General features: G+C 46.4%; 1 protein-coding gene across 1 annotated transcript in view; it reads right to left on the bottom strand.

Annotated features, from left to right (window-relative positions):
- Positions 1–16,830, bottom strand: part of SASH1 (SAM and SH3 domain containing 1) — a 190,777-nt gene that overhangs the window by 61,469 nt on the left and 112,478 nt on the right. Inside the window, exons 5-8 of the mRNA XM_062186896.1 lie at positions 15,335–15,375; positions 13,052–13,138; positions 11,034–11,146; positions 1,970–2,071 (exon numbers count right to left, since the gene is read on the bottom strand). Coding sequence (XP_062042880.1) covers positions 1,970–2,071; positions 11,034–11,146; positions 13,052–13,138; positions 15,335–15,375 — 343 coding nt within the window. The remainder of the gene's footprint in view (positions 1–1,969; positions 2,072–11,033; positions 11,147–13,051; positions 13,139–15,334; positions 15,376–16,830) is intronic.

Here is a 16,830-nt window from a genome sequence, read left to right as displayed (position 1 = left end):
ATAAGTACAAACAGAATAAAAAAGAGAGTAAAACAGAGAGCCCCAAAATAAACTCTTACATGCATAACCCATTCATTCTCAAAAGGGCATCAAAACCATTTGACGGAGAAATGAGAGTCTTGTCAACAAATGGTTCTGGGAAAACTGAATATCCACATACAAAAGAATGAAGTTGGACCCAACTATTACATCAAATATTAACTCAAACTGGGTTCAGGACCTAAATTTAAAGCTAAAAAAACTACAAAAATCCTTGGAAGAAAATATAAGTTGGCATCTTCACCATACTGAATTTGGCAATGACTTATTGGATACGACACCATAAATACAGGCAACAAAAGAAAAAATGAATTGGATTTCAAAATGAAAAAATTGGCAATTCAGGACACTATCAAGATAGTGAAAAGAATACCAAAAAGGGAGGAAACAAAATACTTGCAAATCACCTATGTATTAAGGCATTAATATCCAGAATATATAAAGAACTGCCGCCAACAATAATAACAAAACCACAATTCAAGAATTGGCAAAAAACTCAACTAGCCATTTCTCCAAAGAAGATATACAGATGGCCAACAAACATATGAAAAGATGCTTCATATAATTAGTTATTATGGAAACACAAGTCAAACCCACAAGGAGAAACCACATAATACATATTTGGATGAATATAATTCTAAAAGGGGAAAATAATAACTGCTGGTAGGAAGTACAAAATCTGGTGCATTGCTGACAGGAATTTAAAATGGGGTAGCGACTATGGAAAAAGGTATAATTAATCCTTAAAATGTTAAATATGGAATTATCATATAATTCAGAAATTCTACTCCTACATATATACCCCAAAGAACTGAAAGCAAGGACTTAAGATCCACTGGTACACCAGTGTTTTATAACAGCACTGTTCATGATAGCCCAAGTGTCCATCAAGGGACGACCAGATAAACAAAATACAGTATTCACGTGTAGAAGGATATTACTTGTCTGTAAAAAGGAGTGACGTTTGGATACACGCCGCAATGTGGATGAACCTTGGAAACATTATGCTAGGTGAAATAAAGTGGACACAACAAGACAAATATTGTGTAATTCAACTTACGTGAAGGAAGACAGTAGGCAAACTTACAGAGACACCGAGGTGAGAAGAGGGAGCTGCTATTTAATGGGTACGGGGTTTCTGTTTAGGAGGACAAGTCTCTGGAAGAGCACTATGCTGCTGGTTGCACAGAGATGAGAACATAGGGCACTTCAAAAAGCTTGGGAAAATGGAAGTGAAACAGAAGTGTATTTTGGGAGCCGGCACTGCGGATTGATGGGTAAAGCTGCCGCCCACTGTGCCGGCATCACATATGGGCGCTGGTTCGACTCCCAGCTGCTCCACTTCCGATCCAGCTCTCTGCTATGACCTGGGAAAGCAGCAGCAGATGACCCAAGTCCTTGGGCCCCTGCACCCACGTGGGAGACCTGGAGGAAGCTCCCAGCTCCTGGCTTTGGATCAGTGCAGCTCTGACTGTTGTGGCCATCTGGGGAGTGAACCAGCAGATGGAAAACACCTCTCTCTCTCTTTCTGCCTCTGCCTCTCTGGAAATCAGCCTTTCAAATAAATAAATAATTTTTTTTTTTAAAAAAGTACATTTTGGTACAAAAAGTATTGAGATCCATGCATAACTTTTTAATACTATGCATTTTCCATGAACTTTTTGAAGACTCCATGTAACTAATGACACAGAGTGGAATACGTAATATGGCCAATGTTATTTGCACACTTTCTGAAGATTTTTTAAAAGCCAGCAGCTGCACTGTTCTGACTGCAGGTGGGCCTCTATCAGGTTAAGAAAATGGAGTAACCTGTAAGAAGAGATGCCTCTTTTCAGAGCCAGGTGGGAGTTGAGAACCAAGGCCAAGGCTGAACTGGTACAGGCTGCACTGTATTAGAAATGGTGCAGATGCCTGGAGAGACGGCACTTACATTGCAGTTGGATGAGCCATCAAACGATGGGTAGGAACCATCAGGCCAGTCTGCGGGGTCCAAAGGGGCTGGCTGCCGGTGCTGAGCCTCATATTCTTTGAGCTGCAGTGAGAAGAAAATGCTAGGGTGAGTTGGAAATCCTGGCCGAACGCTGTCTGTGCTGCAGCAGAGAGGTAACTTTGGGCACCTTCGCATTTTTCTAGAAGCTGAAGGAAGAACAACACCCAGCCCTGGGGGTTTCCGTCTAAACCAAACCAACATACAACCTGGACTCTCTCTATTCTGTGTTCCAGAAAGAACCGTGACTTCCTCTCCAACCCTCAGCTCAATCAGAAGCTTGCTAGCAGAAATTGTAGTCTGGCCTCTGAAATTGTTCCCACGTGCGTAGGTCAAAAACTCACACGTTCTGGGATGAGACACTGGAGTAGGGCTGCAGGCAGGCTAGTAACAGAGGTGGAAGCAAGACACTGGCAGCTGAAAGCCACTTGCTTTCCCCATTCACAACTGCTCCAAGTTATTACCAGTTCTTTTTTAATATTTAGTTTATTTATTTATTTGACAGATAGAGTTAGACAGAGAGAGAGAGACAGAGAGAAAGGTGTTCCTTACGTTGGTTTACCCCTCCAATGGCTGCTACAGCTGGCACTACGCTGATCCGAAGCCAGGAGCCAGGTGCTTCCTCCTGGTCTCCCACGCGGGTGCAGGGCCCAAGCACTTGGGCCATCCTCCACTACCTTCCCGGGCCACAGCAGAGAGCTGGACTGGAAGAGGAGCAACCGGGACAGAATCCAGTGCCCCAACTGGGACTAGAACCGGCACCCATATGGGATACCAGTGCCACAGGTAGAGGATTAACCAAGTGAGCCACGGTGCCGGCCCCAACAAGTTCTTGCCTAACACATGCTATGGACTCTTGAGGATGGGCAGGAGAATAAAAGGAAAGTTCCAGAGATATTAAAACTTTAGATTTAGAAAATAAGTTCCTGGTTTTTCAAAATCACAGGAAGGCAGGTAAAATGTAATAGAAAAAGTGAGCAAACAGTAAATTCTCTCGGAATGGCATAAGTGAGAAGTTCCAGGTGTGTTTCATAAAACACATAGAATACTTATTACAATTATCATTGCATTAAAATCCTGTCATGAAGCAGTGTTTGGATATGAATTGAAGATGTTGATCATATCACGTTCTATGAACCAAACTCAAACAGAAATAACCTGGCCTGGGAGCCCACGTGGTAGACATGAGAGCTCTGTGCATGTCTTAGATTTATTATTTCTTTTTCTCTCCTATATATCCATCTCCACCATCTACTTCAGGGTCTAAAAGCGCTTCTTCTGGCAGATTCTAATTATGTGCCCCATCCAGATTTTGCCACTTAATGATGTTTTTAATTATCCTAATTACCAAACGATATTTGCTTTAAAGTTACAAAACAAGGGGCCTGTGTTGTGACACAGCGGTTAAGCCACCACCTAGGACATTTCCATCTCACATGTGCACTGGCTGCTCCATTTCCAATCCAATTCCCTGCTACTGTGTCTGGAAAAGTAGCAGAGATGGCCCAAGGGCTTGGGCCCTTCCACACACCCACATGGGAGACACAGATGGAGTTTGAGGCTCCTGTCTTTGGCCTGTCCCAGCCTTGGCCACTGTAGCCATTTAGGGAATGAATCAGCAGAAGGAAGCTCTGAGTCTCTCTGTCTCATCTCTCTCTCTCTCTCTCTCTCTCTCTAACTCTGAGGTTGAAATAAATAAATATTTTAAAAAGTTACAAAACGGGGCTGGTGCTGTGGTGTAGTAGGCTAAGCCTCCACCTGTGGTGCCAAAATCCCATACAGGTGCTGGTTCATGTCCCGGCTGCTCCACTTCTGATCCAGCTCTCTGGGAATGGCCTGGGAAAGCATCAGAGGATGGTCCAAGCATTTGGGCCCCTGCATCCACGTAGGAGACCCAGAAGAAACTCCTGCCTCTAGGCTTTGAATTGACCCAGCTCTGGCTATTGAGGCCATTTGGGGAGTGAACCAGAGGACAGAACAACTTTCTCTCTGTTTCTGTTATAAACTCTACCTGTCAAATAAATAAAATATAATTTTTAAAAAAATCTAAAAAATAAAAAAGTTACAAAAACAAGATCTTTTAAAAATTTTAAACACTGCATTGTGCAGGGAAAAAAACAACCTGGTTATCATTTATGTAGTTATATTTTTCTATTCTATTTTGCTTCAAGATGTTTTTATTATAATTTCATGGAAGAATGGCAAATTATGACTTCCATTTGATAACATATATTTTAAAGGAAATGTTTAGAGTTTTATATTAATTCCAGAAGTTACAAAATACTTACAAAGTGTGTGTATGTATCTATGTGTGTGTGTGTGTGTGTCCATCTATTATAAACAGATCCAGTCCCTTTCATATCCTATTCCGCCCAGTGTCACTGTGTTCTCACATTTGCCATCCATGACATGATTCTTAGAGGGAAGGCCATTTTTAGTAAGTTAATGCTTGGAGACCTACAGGGAGAACAGCTATAATGTTTCAATCTACCTGTGCTCATTGTAAGAAACATTTATATTATACCAAATCTAAATCCCTCCAGCTATCGTTTTAATTTACTTCCTTCTAATCTGTCCTCAGTAGAGATGTAAAAAGCACACACACACACTTCCATGTATTTGGGGGATGCACAGTTTAACAGCCCTTCAGATGCTTAAAGGAAGTGATTTGTTTTCTCCTGCTTCGTGTCTGATATAAATCCTTTATTTCTGATATAAATCGATAAAACTACTTCTCCTCATGGGATCAATTTAAGCAAACTTCCTACAAGCTCTATGAGCCTCATTCTGTGTCTAAATCTCTGTGCTTGACATGTAAAAGGTGCTACAAAAAAATGATTCAATAACACACATAGGTTCCCAGTTCATGAGCATGCCCTCTGGTATACCAGATGCCCAGATTTTTATAAACCTATTCATTTGCCTATCCCTAAATTCCCAGCTACACTCTGCTCTGGAGAACAGGGCTGAGGACCTGTCTCCACAGAGATGCCTACCAGGCTGCTCTCGCTTCAGTCAGCTTTCAGGAGCTCCTTCTCTGGTAGGACAAACCCCACAATGCAATTCTTGCAGAGTTGCTCACTCCCTATGGGCTCAGGGCAAGCGAGACTTCCCCTGAAACAGCATGTCCCTCAGCTTCTTCCCCTCTCTCCTGCTCCCCTCCTCATTCAGAGGTTCCTCTCACAAGCCTTCCTTCAACAAGAACACCTGTCTCGGGCTCTGCTTCTCAGGAACCTGATGGAAGACTAGTGGCACTGGGGCCACTGCTGCCTGTGACGCCGGTGTCCCATATGGATGCCAGTTCGAGTCCTGGCTGCTCCGCTTCTGATCCAACTCCCTGTTAATGTGCCTGGGAAAGCAGCAGAAGATGGTCCAAGTGCTTGGCCCCTGCATGTGGTTCCTGGGTTCAGTCTGGCCCAGCCCTGGTCATTGTGACCATTTGGGGAGTGAACCAGTGGATGGAAGATCTCTCTGCCTCTCCCCCTCTCTCTCTAATGCTGCCTTTCAAATAAATAAATCTTAAAAAAAAAAAAAAAAAAAAAAAAGGACAAGTGGCATTAAGAAAAATTCAAGGCCAAAGTAAAGCACTGGTGATATTCAGTAAAAAATAATTAAGTGCTAAAAAAAAAGTCTAAGGACTTTATCTTGCATTTTTTGCACAGAAGTGGTCTTACGCAACCAGTCATAGACTTATCAAATGGAGTAACACATATTTAGTAATTAGTAATTAGATCATATAAGTAGTCTTCAGTATTGATAATTATGTTAAAGGAGATACGATTATTAAGTTGTGGTCATAGAACGTGCTTTCAATTTCTGATAAACATGGCTTCTAGTTAAAAATTCAAAGCACACATTTTTCTATGACATAGCATCACTGTTGCTAAGTATCATACTATCAAAACAATTAATAGTATTTGTTTCTATCCATGTTAAATGTGAGCTTATCCCATACTACCCCGTAACCTATGCCTACACACACGCACACACACACACACAGTCTAGACAAGCGAATAATCTAGAACTTCCAAGTATCTGTAACTCAGCACTCCTCACCTTGCAGAACTAGTACAAGATTTGAATACCACGAACTCACCAGCTAAGAGCTAGGTATGTTCTTACAATTAGTACGTGGAAAGCATGTTGTTCACAATCTGCCAATTCCCCAGATCCCCAAAAACAATTTTCTGACTTAACAAGTTCAATTGCCCTAAAGCATATGCAGTAAACATCCATCATAAAAGTATTACAAAGTGTTGGAACTGTCATTAAGTTGGATGGGGATGCTCAGTTAATACAATACGAAACACATGACTCGGAGCGGTCTTTTACAATCCTACATGTCCAAGGCAGTGTAGCAGGAGCTGTTTTGTCAACTCCGTGGTATTCTTGTGCGCCTTCAGTGTACACTGACATGTCATACATTACAACTTACTTGTATGACATTATGAATTACTTTTTCACTTTTATCTTGATTTGTATTGGAAAACCAGTTTGAGGAGTGGGAATTATGCTTGTAGGATTTACAGTGGGAAAATAACAATTAATGAGATCCAATTCATAGCAATGGGGAACTGTGGACCAAACTGTTTTGATTTGAACACAGGCAAAATGTTCCCCAATATGATGACATTCGGCTCCAATGGCTCAACGACAGACTCTCACAATGGGCTGTTGTATAATTATTGACCAGGATTTGAACCCAGAAATTCTACCCTTAAGTCCAAAGTTTTTAGTGACAGAGGGAGACAGGCCTACCTGAGACCCTGGAGGGACGGCATACGCTGTCCTAGCTGAGGAGTCTGGGACATTCTTATTGTGGGCTTTCAACAGGGCTCAGTCTCATGACTCCTTTATATTGCAATCAAATAAATTGAGATCCTTTAGCTGGACACAAATTAAAAGAGGCAGATACTCTCTGTAGACTATTTTCTGTTCTTTTTTTTATTTTATTTTTTAATTTTTTTTGAGAGAGAGAGAGAAAGATCTTCCTTTTCCGTTGGTTCACCCCCCCAATGGCTGCTGCGGCCGGTGCGCTGTGGCCAGCACACCGCGCTGATCCGAAGCCAGGAGCCAAGTGCTTCTCCTGGTCTCCCATGTGGGTGCAGGGCCCAAGCACTTGGGCCATCCTCCACTGCACTCCCGAGCCACAGCAGAGAGCTGGCCTGGAAGAGGGGCAACCGAGACAGAATCCAGCGCCCCGACCGGGACTAGAACCCGGTGTGCTGGCACCGCAGGCGGAGGATTAGCCTAATGAGCCGCGGTGCCGGCCTATTTTCTGTTCTAAAACCCCTTTTTCCTGGCATGTTTTACCTCTAGCTATTTAGGCACTAGTACTTGAGGAGAGGAAGCTGTCCGGAACAGAGTGGCCACTCCATCAACTCCCCTAAGGCACTCGCCCCTGTGTGCAAAGTCTCACAGAGTTTGGAGAATGTCGCCAACTATTTCTTCTGACATTCCACGTTTTTGGATGGCCTTGTGGACAGTATTTACTCATCTTCATTTTATTTGAAAGGCAGAGGGACAATCAGACAGAGAGAGATCTTCCATCACCAGTTCATGCCCCACATGGCCACGTGAGCCAGGGCTGAGCCAGGCTGAAGCCAGGAGCCACGAACACCATCTGGGTCTCTCACATGGGTAGCAGGACACCAAGTACTAGAGCAATGACCCGCTGCCTTCCAAGGGGTGCATGAGTGGGAAGCTGGATGGGAAGCCGAGGAGCTGAAAGTGGAGGCAGCCATTCTTCTGCACGATATTCGTGATCTCTCACTGAGCTCCTCGGCTTCATCTCCCACTACGCAAAGGCAGCCAAGCTGGCAGCAGCCAGGCTGCGTGGCTAACAGTTCCGCCCAAATCTGGGTACCACCATGCCACCTTCTCATTGGGCTGATTTCTGATTTCCTTTCCACACAGACAATGGTTGTCTAAATCAGAAAGACAGGGCCGGCATTGGGGTATACCGGGTAAATCCGCTGCTGCCTGTGATGCCGACCGACATCCCCTGTGAGTCTCGGCTGCTCCACTTCTGATCCAGCTCCCTGCTATTGCACCCTGGAAAGCAGTGGAAGGCAGTCCAAGTGCACCCACAGGGGAGACCCACCCAGGAGTCTGACTCTTGACTTCGGCCTAGCTCAGACCTGGCTGTTGCAGCCACTTGGGGAATGAACCAGCAGACAGAATATCTATCTCTCTCTCTCTCTCTCTGCCTCATACTCACTCTTGACTCTTTTAAAGAAATAAAATAAATCTTTAAAAAAAATACTTTAAAAAATCAGAAAAAGCTTCAAACACATGTATTTCTCCACTTGCATCCCAACTTTGAAAGTATTCCCGTTTCCTTGTAAACTATAGGAATGTGCTGTTTAACCTGAGCTATAATAAGCACACTTTTCACATCTTCTTGCACTCCAAGAAAACAGGACTAGGCACGTCATTTGGAACTTCTAACAGGTGTTATTGGAAGACTATAGGCATGTTTTACATTCAGGTATTGTTTCGTTTCTTTTCTTTTCTTTTCTTTTTTTTTTTTTTAAGATTTACTTATTCATTTATTTGAAAGGCAGAGTGGGGGGCATCCATCTTCCATGCACATTCAATTTTAATCAGTTTCTAACCCTGACTATTTAAAATGCACCTGAATAAGACAAAGTAAAAAGCCAATAATCTGCTGCCATGCCCCACATGCTTGAGACAGCTAGGGCTGGACCAGGCTGAAGCCAAGAGCCAAGTATTCCACCTGTGCCTCTCCCATGTGTGGCAGGGATCTTGGTACTTGGGTCACCATCCACCGCCTCCACGACACATTAGCAGAAAGCTGGACTAAAGCAAGGAGTAGCTGGGACTGGACCCAGGCAGTCCGATATGTGAGGCAGCTCTGCCCGCTACGGCACAATGTCTGCCCTCCGACGCTTCGGTTTTACCATAAAGCGCAGTACAGCAGCATCACTTTGCAGAAGACACATAAACACCTGGCCGTGGTCAAACCAAATCCAAGTTCAGATTTCTCCTGTGCATTTCTAGGAATCCGGCTGGACCTTCCCCAGTGCCGTGGCATAGCCAAAGACTGGCACTGGAGGGAACACATATGCCGGACATTCTGCCTCTGTGGGCAGCTGTGCCAGGGGGTTGATGGTGTGGGTAGAACACAGGGAAGGCTCAGGACGAGGGCACAGACCACCAGCAGCATGGACAAGAGGCTGTTGCCTGTCACCTGCTCCCTCACCTGGCCCAGTGCTAGCTCGCTCATCTGCAGCGAGCCCAGTCTCGCCATCCCTGCCACCACCACCACTTCAAGTCTGGAGGCTCTGGAGCCTAAGGCTACTGTCACTCTTTCAAATTCGAAGAGCAAGTGGAAAGAACAGACGGGTGTCCCAAGGCCAACTTGGCTCTCAGGCCATCTTCTAAAATTAGTCCTGCCTCCATCCCTATTAAGTACTTTCCCGGAAACATTGTCTCAACAATAAAGTAAACTGTTTTTTCTACCCCTCCTCTTTATAGCCAGGTATACTAAACTCAACTGAGTATGCTTGTCACTCTTTCAAGGTTTCGGATCCAAAAGGTGCCGCTTAATAGTTGCTATGGTTTGTCCCCTCCAAAATTCATGCTGAAATGTGGCTGCCTTTGTAGCAGTGCTAGGGGGAGAGATTGAAGGAGGTGACAGGGCCATGGTGGGATGAGGGCCACTGTGAAAGCCCTGAGTTTGGAATCCTTTGGCCTCTCAGCCCTCTGCCCTCTGCCCTCTGCCATGGGACACAGCATGCAAGCTGCCCTTGTGGAAGAAGAGAATGGTTCCATCAGATGGACCTCAAACCTGCTGGAGCGCCCTGACCTTAGACTTGCTGGCCTGCAGCCAATAAACTGTTGATGTTTATAAATTACCCAGACTGCAGCACTATGTCACAGCAGCACAAAACAAACTGAGGCAGGCCAAAGTTAGTTACAACTCAGTCAATGATTTTTAGAGTGATTTGGAATTTTTCCTTAGTTTCTAACCCTATTTAAAGCTCGCCTGCACAAGACAAAGTGAAAAGCCAAGATCAAGCAGCTCATCTGTCAACAAGGAAAAGAAAACTGCTTGGTAATCTGCTGCCTCCCAATCCTAAGTACCATTCAGTACCCCAAAGGTTAACTAGGCTTCTGTTAGTGGCTAATTTAACTCGAGGAGAAAAAGAAACAATAAACTACAATCAGTGCTCACTAGGATGTGAAAGTAAGAAAATGGCTGTGCTACATTCAAAGCCTCACTTCCAGGCTTCCCCGAGTTCAGTATGTGAAGACATCACACAGAACTGATGCTGCTACTCATAATACAATTTTGACTTTGTAATAAATACTTGACCATTGATTACACTCTAATCAATCTTTTCATCTGTGAATTTTGCAGTGGCCTTTGGAAGGCCATTTCCCTCATTAATGCAGTCCACAAACACATCTGCCATTCATTCATTCATTCATTCATTCATGGGTTCACTGAAAAACGGAAGCTGCACCTCCAACAGTACAATGCTTGCATTAAGTAAATAAAATGGAATAAATGTTTTATCTGACCACGTGGGTACCTGTTGACTAGAAAATATCACAGAAGTAATACTTTTTTTTTTTTTTTTTGACAGGCAGAATTAGACAATGAGAGAGACAGACAGAGAGAAAGATCTTCCTTCCATTGGTTCACCCCAAATGGCTGCTATGGCCAGCGCTGCGCCGATCCGAAGCCAGGAGCCAGGTGCTTCCTCCTGGTCTCTCATGCAGGTGCAGGGCCCAAGCACTTGGGCCATCCTCCACTGCACTCCCTGGCCACAGCAGAGAGCTGGCCTGGAAGAGGGGCAACCGGGACAGAATCTGGCACCCTGACCAGGACTAAAACCCGGGGTGCCGGTGCCGCAGGTAGAGGATTAGCCTAGTGAGCCACAGTGCCAGCCAGAAGTAACACTTTCAATGGAATATTCTGCACCCTGTGGTGTCCCCAGAGGTGAGTCACGAACACCAGCAAGGTTGGTGCTCTTACCCTGGCCAGGGCCTCCTCGATGGTGATCATCTTCTCCTTGACCATCATCATGAGCTGAATCCGCTCCTCATCGCTCATCGTGATCTCACTGGCAACATAGCCAACATCTTCGCCTGGAGACGGAGGACCAAGAATCACAGGAACAGAAGTCAGAGAAACAAAGCAGAGTGCTGACCTGGGCACCCTGCCCTCTCAGACCAGGGAAGATGTCACCAGAGCCACCGTGGACACTGCCTGTTACAGATGGGACAATGCACTGCTCCCAAGGATGCCTGGGAGCGCCTCTGATAGGGAAACGGGCTCCAGGAACGCATGGATGTCACAATCCCCCCAGTGCACCAAAGCTCTTGAGATGGTGCACTTCAGCGACAGACGCCGCTAAGACGGAATTTCAGCACCCGCCTAGACCCAGCCAGCTTTGCAAGGACACAGCGACGTCTCTGAATGCGTCTCCAGCCTGGTCATACCCCTCTGTTCCTAGCGCAGGCTACTGAGCTAACTGCTCACCAAGGACTAAGTGCAAATCAGGAAAATCAGACGTGAGGCAGAGGTTTCCACACCGTGCGTGGAAGTCAGCTTCCAGCTCAGGACTGAAAGCAGCCAGAACCAGAGGAACTGAGAAGCCCCACCAGGGACCCAGTAGGGAACAGGAAAAATCGATCGGAGACACTTGGACACGTTGTGCGTGGAACAGGACATCGGTGACCCTGGGCTGTAACTCCCAGGAGCAAACAAGGCCACATCCTAGCCCCTCAGCTTTCTCCCCTGCGCTGTCTTTCTCAGACACACTTCACTGGCCTGAGGGGTCGTCAGGACCTCGGCCACGGCTGCAGGTGCCCTGGGTGAAGAGGGACAGAGGGCAAGGGTCTAGCTAAGGTCCACCTTGGAATTTATGATGCCCTGGGTTTCCCTGTCTCGTCAGCATTTTGCAATCAGTCCAGAAATGCCACTCCGCTTCTCTCTGACACTGGTCCACGTGTACAGGAAGACGTACGGTGGCTCACGGGCAGGGGCGAGTGTGTTGTTGCACTCATGGCACCGTGTCAGGGCTGATGGCAGAGAGGGAGGGGGGAGCCCCTGGGACTTGAAAAGAGCCATCTGAGCTGCCCAGCTGCCATCCTCCTCCTTCCCTCTCAGTCTGGGGCCTCTATGAATCACAGATGATCCCAGGCATGCACCAAAGGGAAACACTGGGATTGTTGAAGAAGAACCCTTGCAAAGTGAGACAGCCCGGAAAAGCAACACCACCGAGCACTGCCAAGGCCCCCAGGTGTGCGGCTGCCGGGTGTGCTGTGCGGGGTCACGTTTCACCCTGCCCTGGGCAGGAACAGTGGGAGAAGCATCCTGACAAGGTCAAGGCGCTCCGATTTGGTGGCGGCAAAACACGCAGTGTCCCAGGTGAGTCGCTGGCACTTTCATCTAGGGATCACCTTTTCATGGGGACCGGAAGTGGATTGGGGCTGCTTCCTCTCTCAACACAAGGGAAACATCAATTACATAACGGGGCCTCAAAGGGGTGGCGCATTTACTTACTATCTAAACAACGACCAAAGACACAGCCGACGCGGGGCGGGGCTCTGCACAAAGCAGCCCCGGCAGACTGGACTCCCACGCTGTCGGGCCATTAGAGGGTTTCCAGGGATAGCAGCCCGCTGACAGGGGTGACCACCCCAGGGTCACGGGGACACAGAGGCTCCAGGCGGATGGGAAAGTCTAAAGCTAACAAATGCCAAGTCCTCCCCAGCAGGTTGGCTCTGGGCGAGGTAGCAATGAAGGGGGTTTCAGGTGGGTAGGACTGAGAAAACGGAAGCTGGCTCTTTGCAATCAGAGCCGTAAGAAGAAAGGAAACCACCAGGCTCAAGTCTCCAAGTAACGACAGGCGTGTCAGAAATCTGGAACATTCTAGGGGCCCACACAATGAGCTCTTCCAACTCGCAGCACCTATTTTATTTAGTGGCACAGCCGCCCTAACATTTTGAGCGAAAAGCACCTACTGTGCGCCGGCTATGTCGCATTACCTTTGGAAGTCTGTCTCATTATTCCTTTCTGGTTCTTTCGGAAGTTCTGCCAGAAATACTTATTTTTTTTCTTCCAGTCTCCTTTTCCTTTCAAAAGAAGGGAAAAAAAAGGCACAGTAATAAAGTCATTAATAACAAAAGAAGTCTCTTCTAATTCAAAGCTTGTAAGAATACTTTCATTTCACAAAAAAAAGATACTTTTTTCTCTTCAAGTTGTTTAAAAAGAAATGCAAATGTCCCAGTAGCAGGAGGGTTAAGATGAGAAGTAAGGCGACATCAAAAAGGCCAGCGGAACATGCATGCCTGCGTTCACTTTGATGTGTGTTTAACCAGTCCTCCTCAGTCCGCCCTGGCTCGTGGTTCATCCCCTTTCAGTCTGGGCCACAATTATCTCGACTCCACCACAAATAGGATCCTTGAGGAAGCTGACTTCTTTCTGTTGTTATTGTTGATCTGTCCTCAGTTTATTTCTGTTATTCCTGATTTAATGCAGAGAACAGAATGGCTGGCATTTCCTGTGCCTGCTGGTCAAAGCAGCAGGTCCCGGGAGTCCCTGGGGTTGGCCCACACTGGTTCTGCACGGTGAACCCTCAAGCGATGGCACGGCTCTAGTGGTGGCACGGCTGGGGCACGATGCCCATCCTTCTGGCACTGAGGCTACCTGGGACCTACCAAGAGCTTACCCCAGGCACGAGGACAAGACAAACAGACCGCAGTCCTGCTGTGACACGTCCCAACTCTCTCTCTCTCTTTCTCTCTCCTCTCTCCTCTCTCTTTCTCTCCAACCTCTCATTCCTCCCAGACTATTTTGGGTTGCTTCCAAGTACAGATAAATTCCCTGCTATAGCTAGATATTTTTAATACTTGGTAGGGTCTGGATCATCCCTCGTATATAATTCTTTTTAAAAAGCAAAGGGAAAGTGAATGGATAGAGCACTCTCTTATTCTTTACAAATAAAGCAGCAGCAATGGTCTCCGCCACCACGCTGACGCGGGACATTCAAGTGGCAGCTTCGTGGCCGTCTGCTGTCTGCTTGGCTGCTCATGACCACTGCAGACACAGCCCAGCAGAGCCGTGGGCTTCCGCAGTCTAGACGGGTGGTGCCAGGCCACGCTGCATGGCGCAGACACGTGGGAACCCTGCCATGGTGCACCCAGGCTAGCCAGGGTGCTGTCTGTCAAAACAGGATGCCCTCATTTAAGTTGTGAGAAGCCCCAGGACTATGGGAACGAAAGCAGAGCCATCCAGCCTCAGACTTCCGGTGTCCTCGGATCCTAACGACAAGTCTCATGGTGCCTGCTCCCCGCGGGCTACACACTCAAGCCACTGCCAGCCATCAAGGGCTCAGGCAGACTGATAACTTATTACTCATCACATCTCGCTCTAGGGCAGTTTGGGAATTAAATGTATTTCTTTGACCCCAGGCCTTGTTCTCCCATCGTCCTGTTTCCGTGTTTCTGGAATGGAGACACAGCCTCAAATTTAAATGACAGCCTTTACCATAGTCAGGCTTTGGCTATCTAAAGGCATGTCTCATTTAATATTCACTTATACTTGTGCCAGGGAGTGTTGTTCCCACTCCACAGATAGAAGAACGCTTGGGCAAGAGGCAAGAGGCAAGAGGCTTGCCCAAGGACATAACCTTTGAGATGAGAGAGTTATGATTCAGATCCAAGCAGTCGGATGGGGCACCGTGTGCCCCAAATCGCTGTTCCACACCCACCTTCTGACCTAAGCATGAATGCTGTTGCCGTACCAAATGCAGATTCTGCAATCAAGAACATATAAAATATATAATGCCTTAATTGTGCGTAGCGCTTGAAGCAAAAATTCCCCTTTGAAGGATTTATCCCAGGGACATAATTGAGGACAGAGACTCCAGGATTTTTACAGCAGAGACAATGGGAGACAACCCAAATGTTCAGCACACAGAGGTTGGTTAATTAAAGCGCGCACACCCGATATGGTAGGATACTGTGCAGACTTTAAACATTGTATTGTAAGGAACACTCCATCATGTGGGAAAATGCTCCTGGCATTCAGTGTGTAAAAAAAAAAAAAAAATACACAATAGGATGTAGACTATGATCACAATTATGTTTTTTAGAAATCCCACACAACAGAGAAAGGGGTGGGCAGGGTTTCTGAGCATCAGAACATGAACAGTGCTTATTTCCGGCACAAGGATTCTCGATGGCTTCTGTGTTCTCACATTTATGTTGTCTATCAAGCATTAAAAGAAAACAATTAAACGGCAAATCCAAGAATACAGTAGTACTAACCTACAGAGCTGTCTTCTGAGTTGGATTTATGCAGAGGGTGCCTAGGAAGGAAAAACAAAATCAGATGAGTAGGGAGCCCATCGATCACAAGAGAACTGAAGATCCCCCTCCCCAGCTTGACACAGCATCAGTTCCACTTAACAGAGCCAGGGGAGTGTTCATAGGCTCTTACCACGGGCCTCTCCTACCCACCAGCTGCCATTTGCCAACATCTATTAAAGATGCACTCTGGGGTCCCGCCTGTATTACATGAAGAAGACAGGCTTCAACAGGTGGCCACTGACGCTCCTTTCATTGCCATGAACTTGGAACTACAAGTTCAGTTACTGCCATGGGGAAAGCCTCTTGGATAAGTGAAAAAGATAAAGAAAACAATAATGAAACCATAAACGTGGCACCACAGGGGCCACGTGGGCCAGCAGGGGATCTGAGTGGTCAGCGGTCGGAAGCACGGGGATGGGGTATCCAGATCACAGAGGAGTGGACACGCCACTCAGAGGGGCATCCAGCCTGGAGCTCCTCTAGCCAACCTCGCTGCCAGTTGGCCGCTACAATGTCCACCTCGCTAGATCTTCCAAAGCCAAAGACAAGCAAGAACTCTGTGACTGCACATGAGTTCCACCACATTTTTAAGTGACAGCAAAGCAATGTTTTTAGAAACATGTCCAAGTCCATCAGAACATGTCTAGGCACTGGGTTTGGCCCCATGCTCTGCCCTATACCCTGGTTCCAGTCTGTGATGGCTGATACAGGTGAACCCAACACTGGTCAACTGAACTGTCCAGAAACTATTATAGATACATACTAATTTAAAGTAAGAAGGGAGGGAAACCAAAGAAAGCTAAAATTGGTTATCTTAAAAAGGAAAGAGAGTAGAGTTGGGCGTTGAGCCTAGCAATTAAGATTCTAGTTAAGAAGTCTGAATTGGGAACTGGCTCTGTGGCGCAGTGGGTAAAACCACCTGCGACATCAGCATCTCATATGGGTGCCGGTTCTAGTCCTGGTTGCTCCACTTCCGATCCAGCTCCCCGTTAATGTGCCTGGGAAAGCAGTGGAAGATGACCCAAGTCCTTGAGCCCCTGTACCCATGTGGGAGACCAGGATGAAGCTCCAGGCTCCTGGCTTCAGCCTGGCCCTGGTCATTGTGAACCAGCAGATAGAAGATCTGTGTGTGTGTATGTGTGTGTGTGTGTGTGTCTCCCTCTCTGTAACTCTTTCAAATAAATAAATATCTGAGTCCCATAATGGAGCCCCTGGGTTCAATTCCTGACTCTACCTTCTTTCCAAAGTAGATCCAGTGATGATGGCTCAAGTAATTGGGTTCCCGACACCCACGTGGAAGACCTGAATAAAGTTCTTAGCTCACCTCTTTGGACAGGCCGTTGCACACATTTGGGGAGTGAACTAGCATATGAAAGCTTTTTCTCTGTCTCAAAAATAAATAAGTTTTTAAAAAAGGAATGAATAGAGCCTGGAGTGAAGTCTGTAGCTGGCTG

Source organism: Lepus europaeus, chromosome 3, assembly GCF_033115175.1.
Source record: "Lepus europaeus isolate LE1 chromosome 3, mLepTim1.pri, whole genome shotgun sequence".
Classification (NCBI taxonomy): domain Eukaryota; kingdom Metazoa; phylum Chordata; class Mammalia; order Lagomorpha; family Leporidae; genus Lepus; species Lepus europaeus.
The sequence above is the reverse complement of the archived record's forward strand: the minus strand, read 5'-3'. Positions and strand labels throughout refer to the sequence as shown.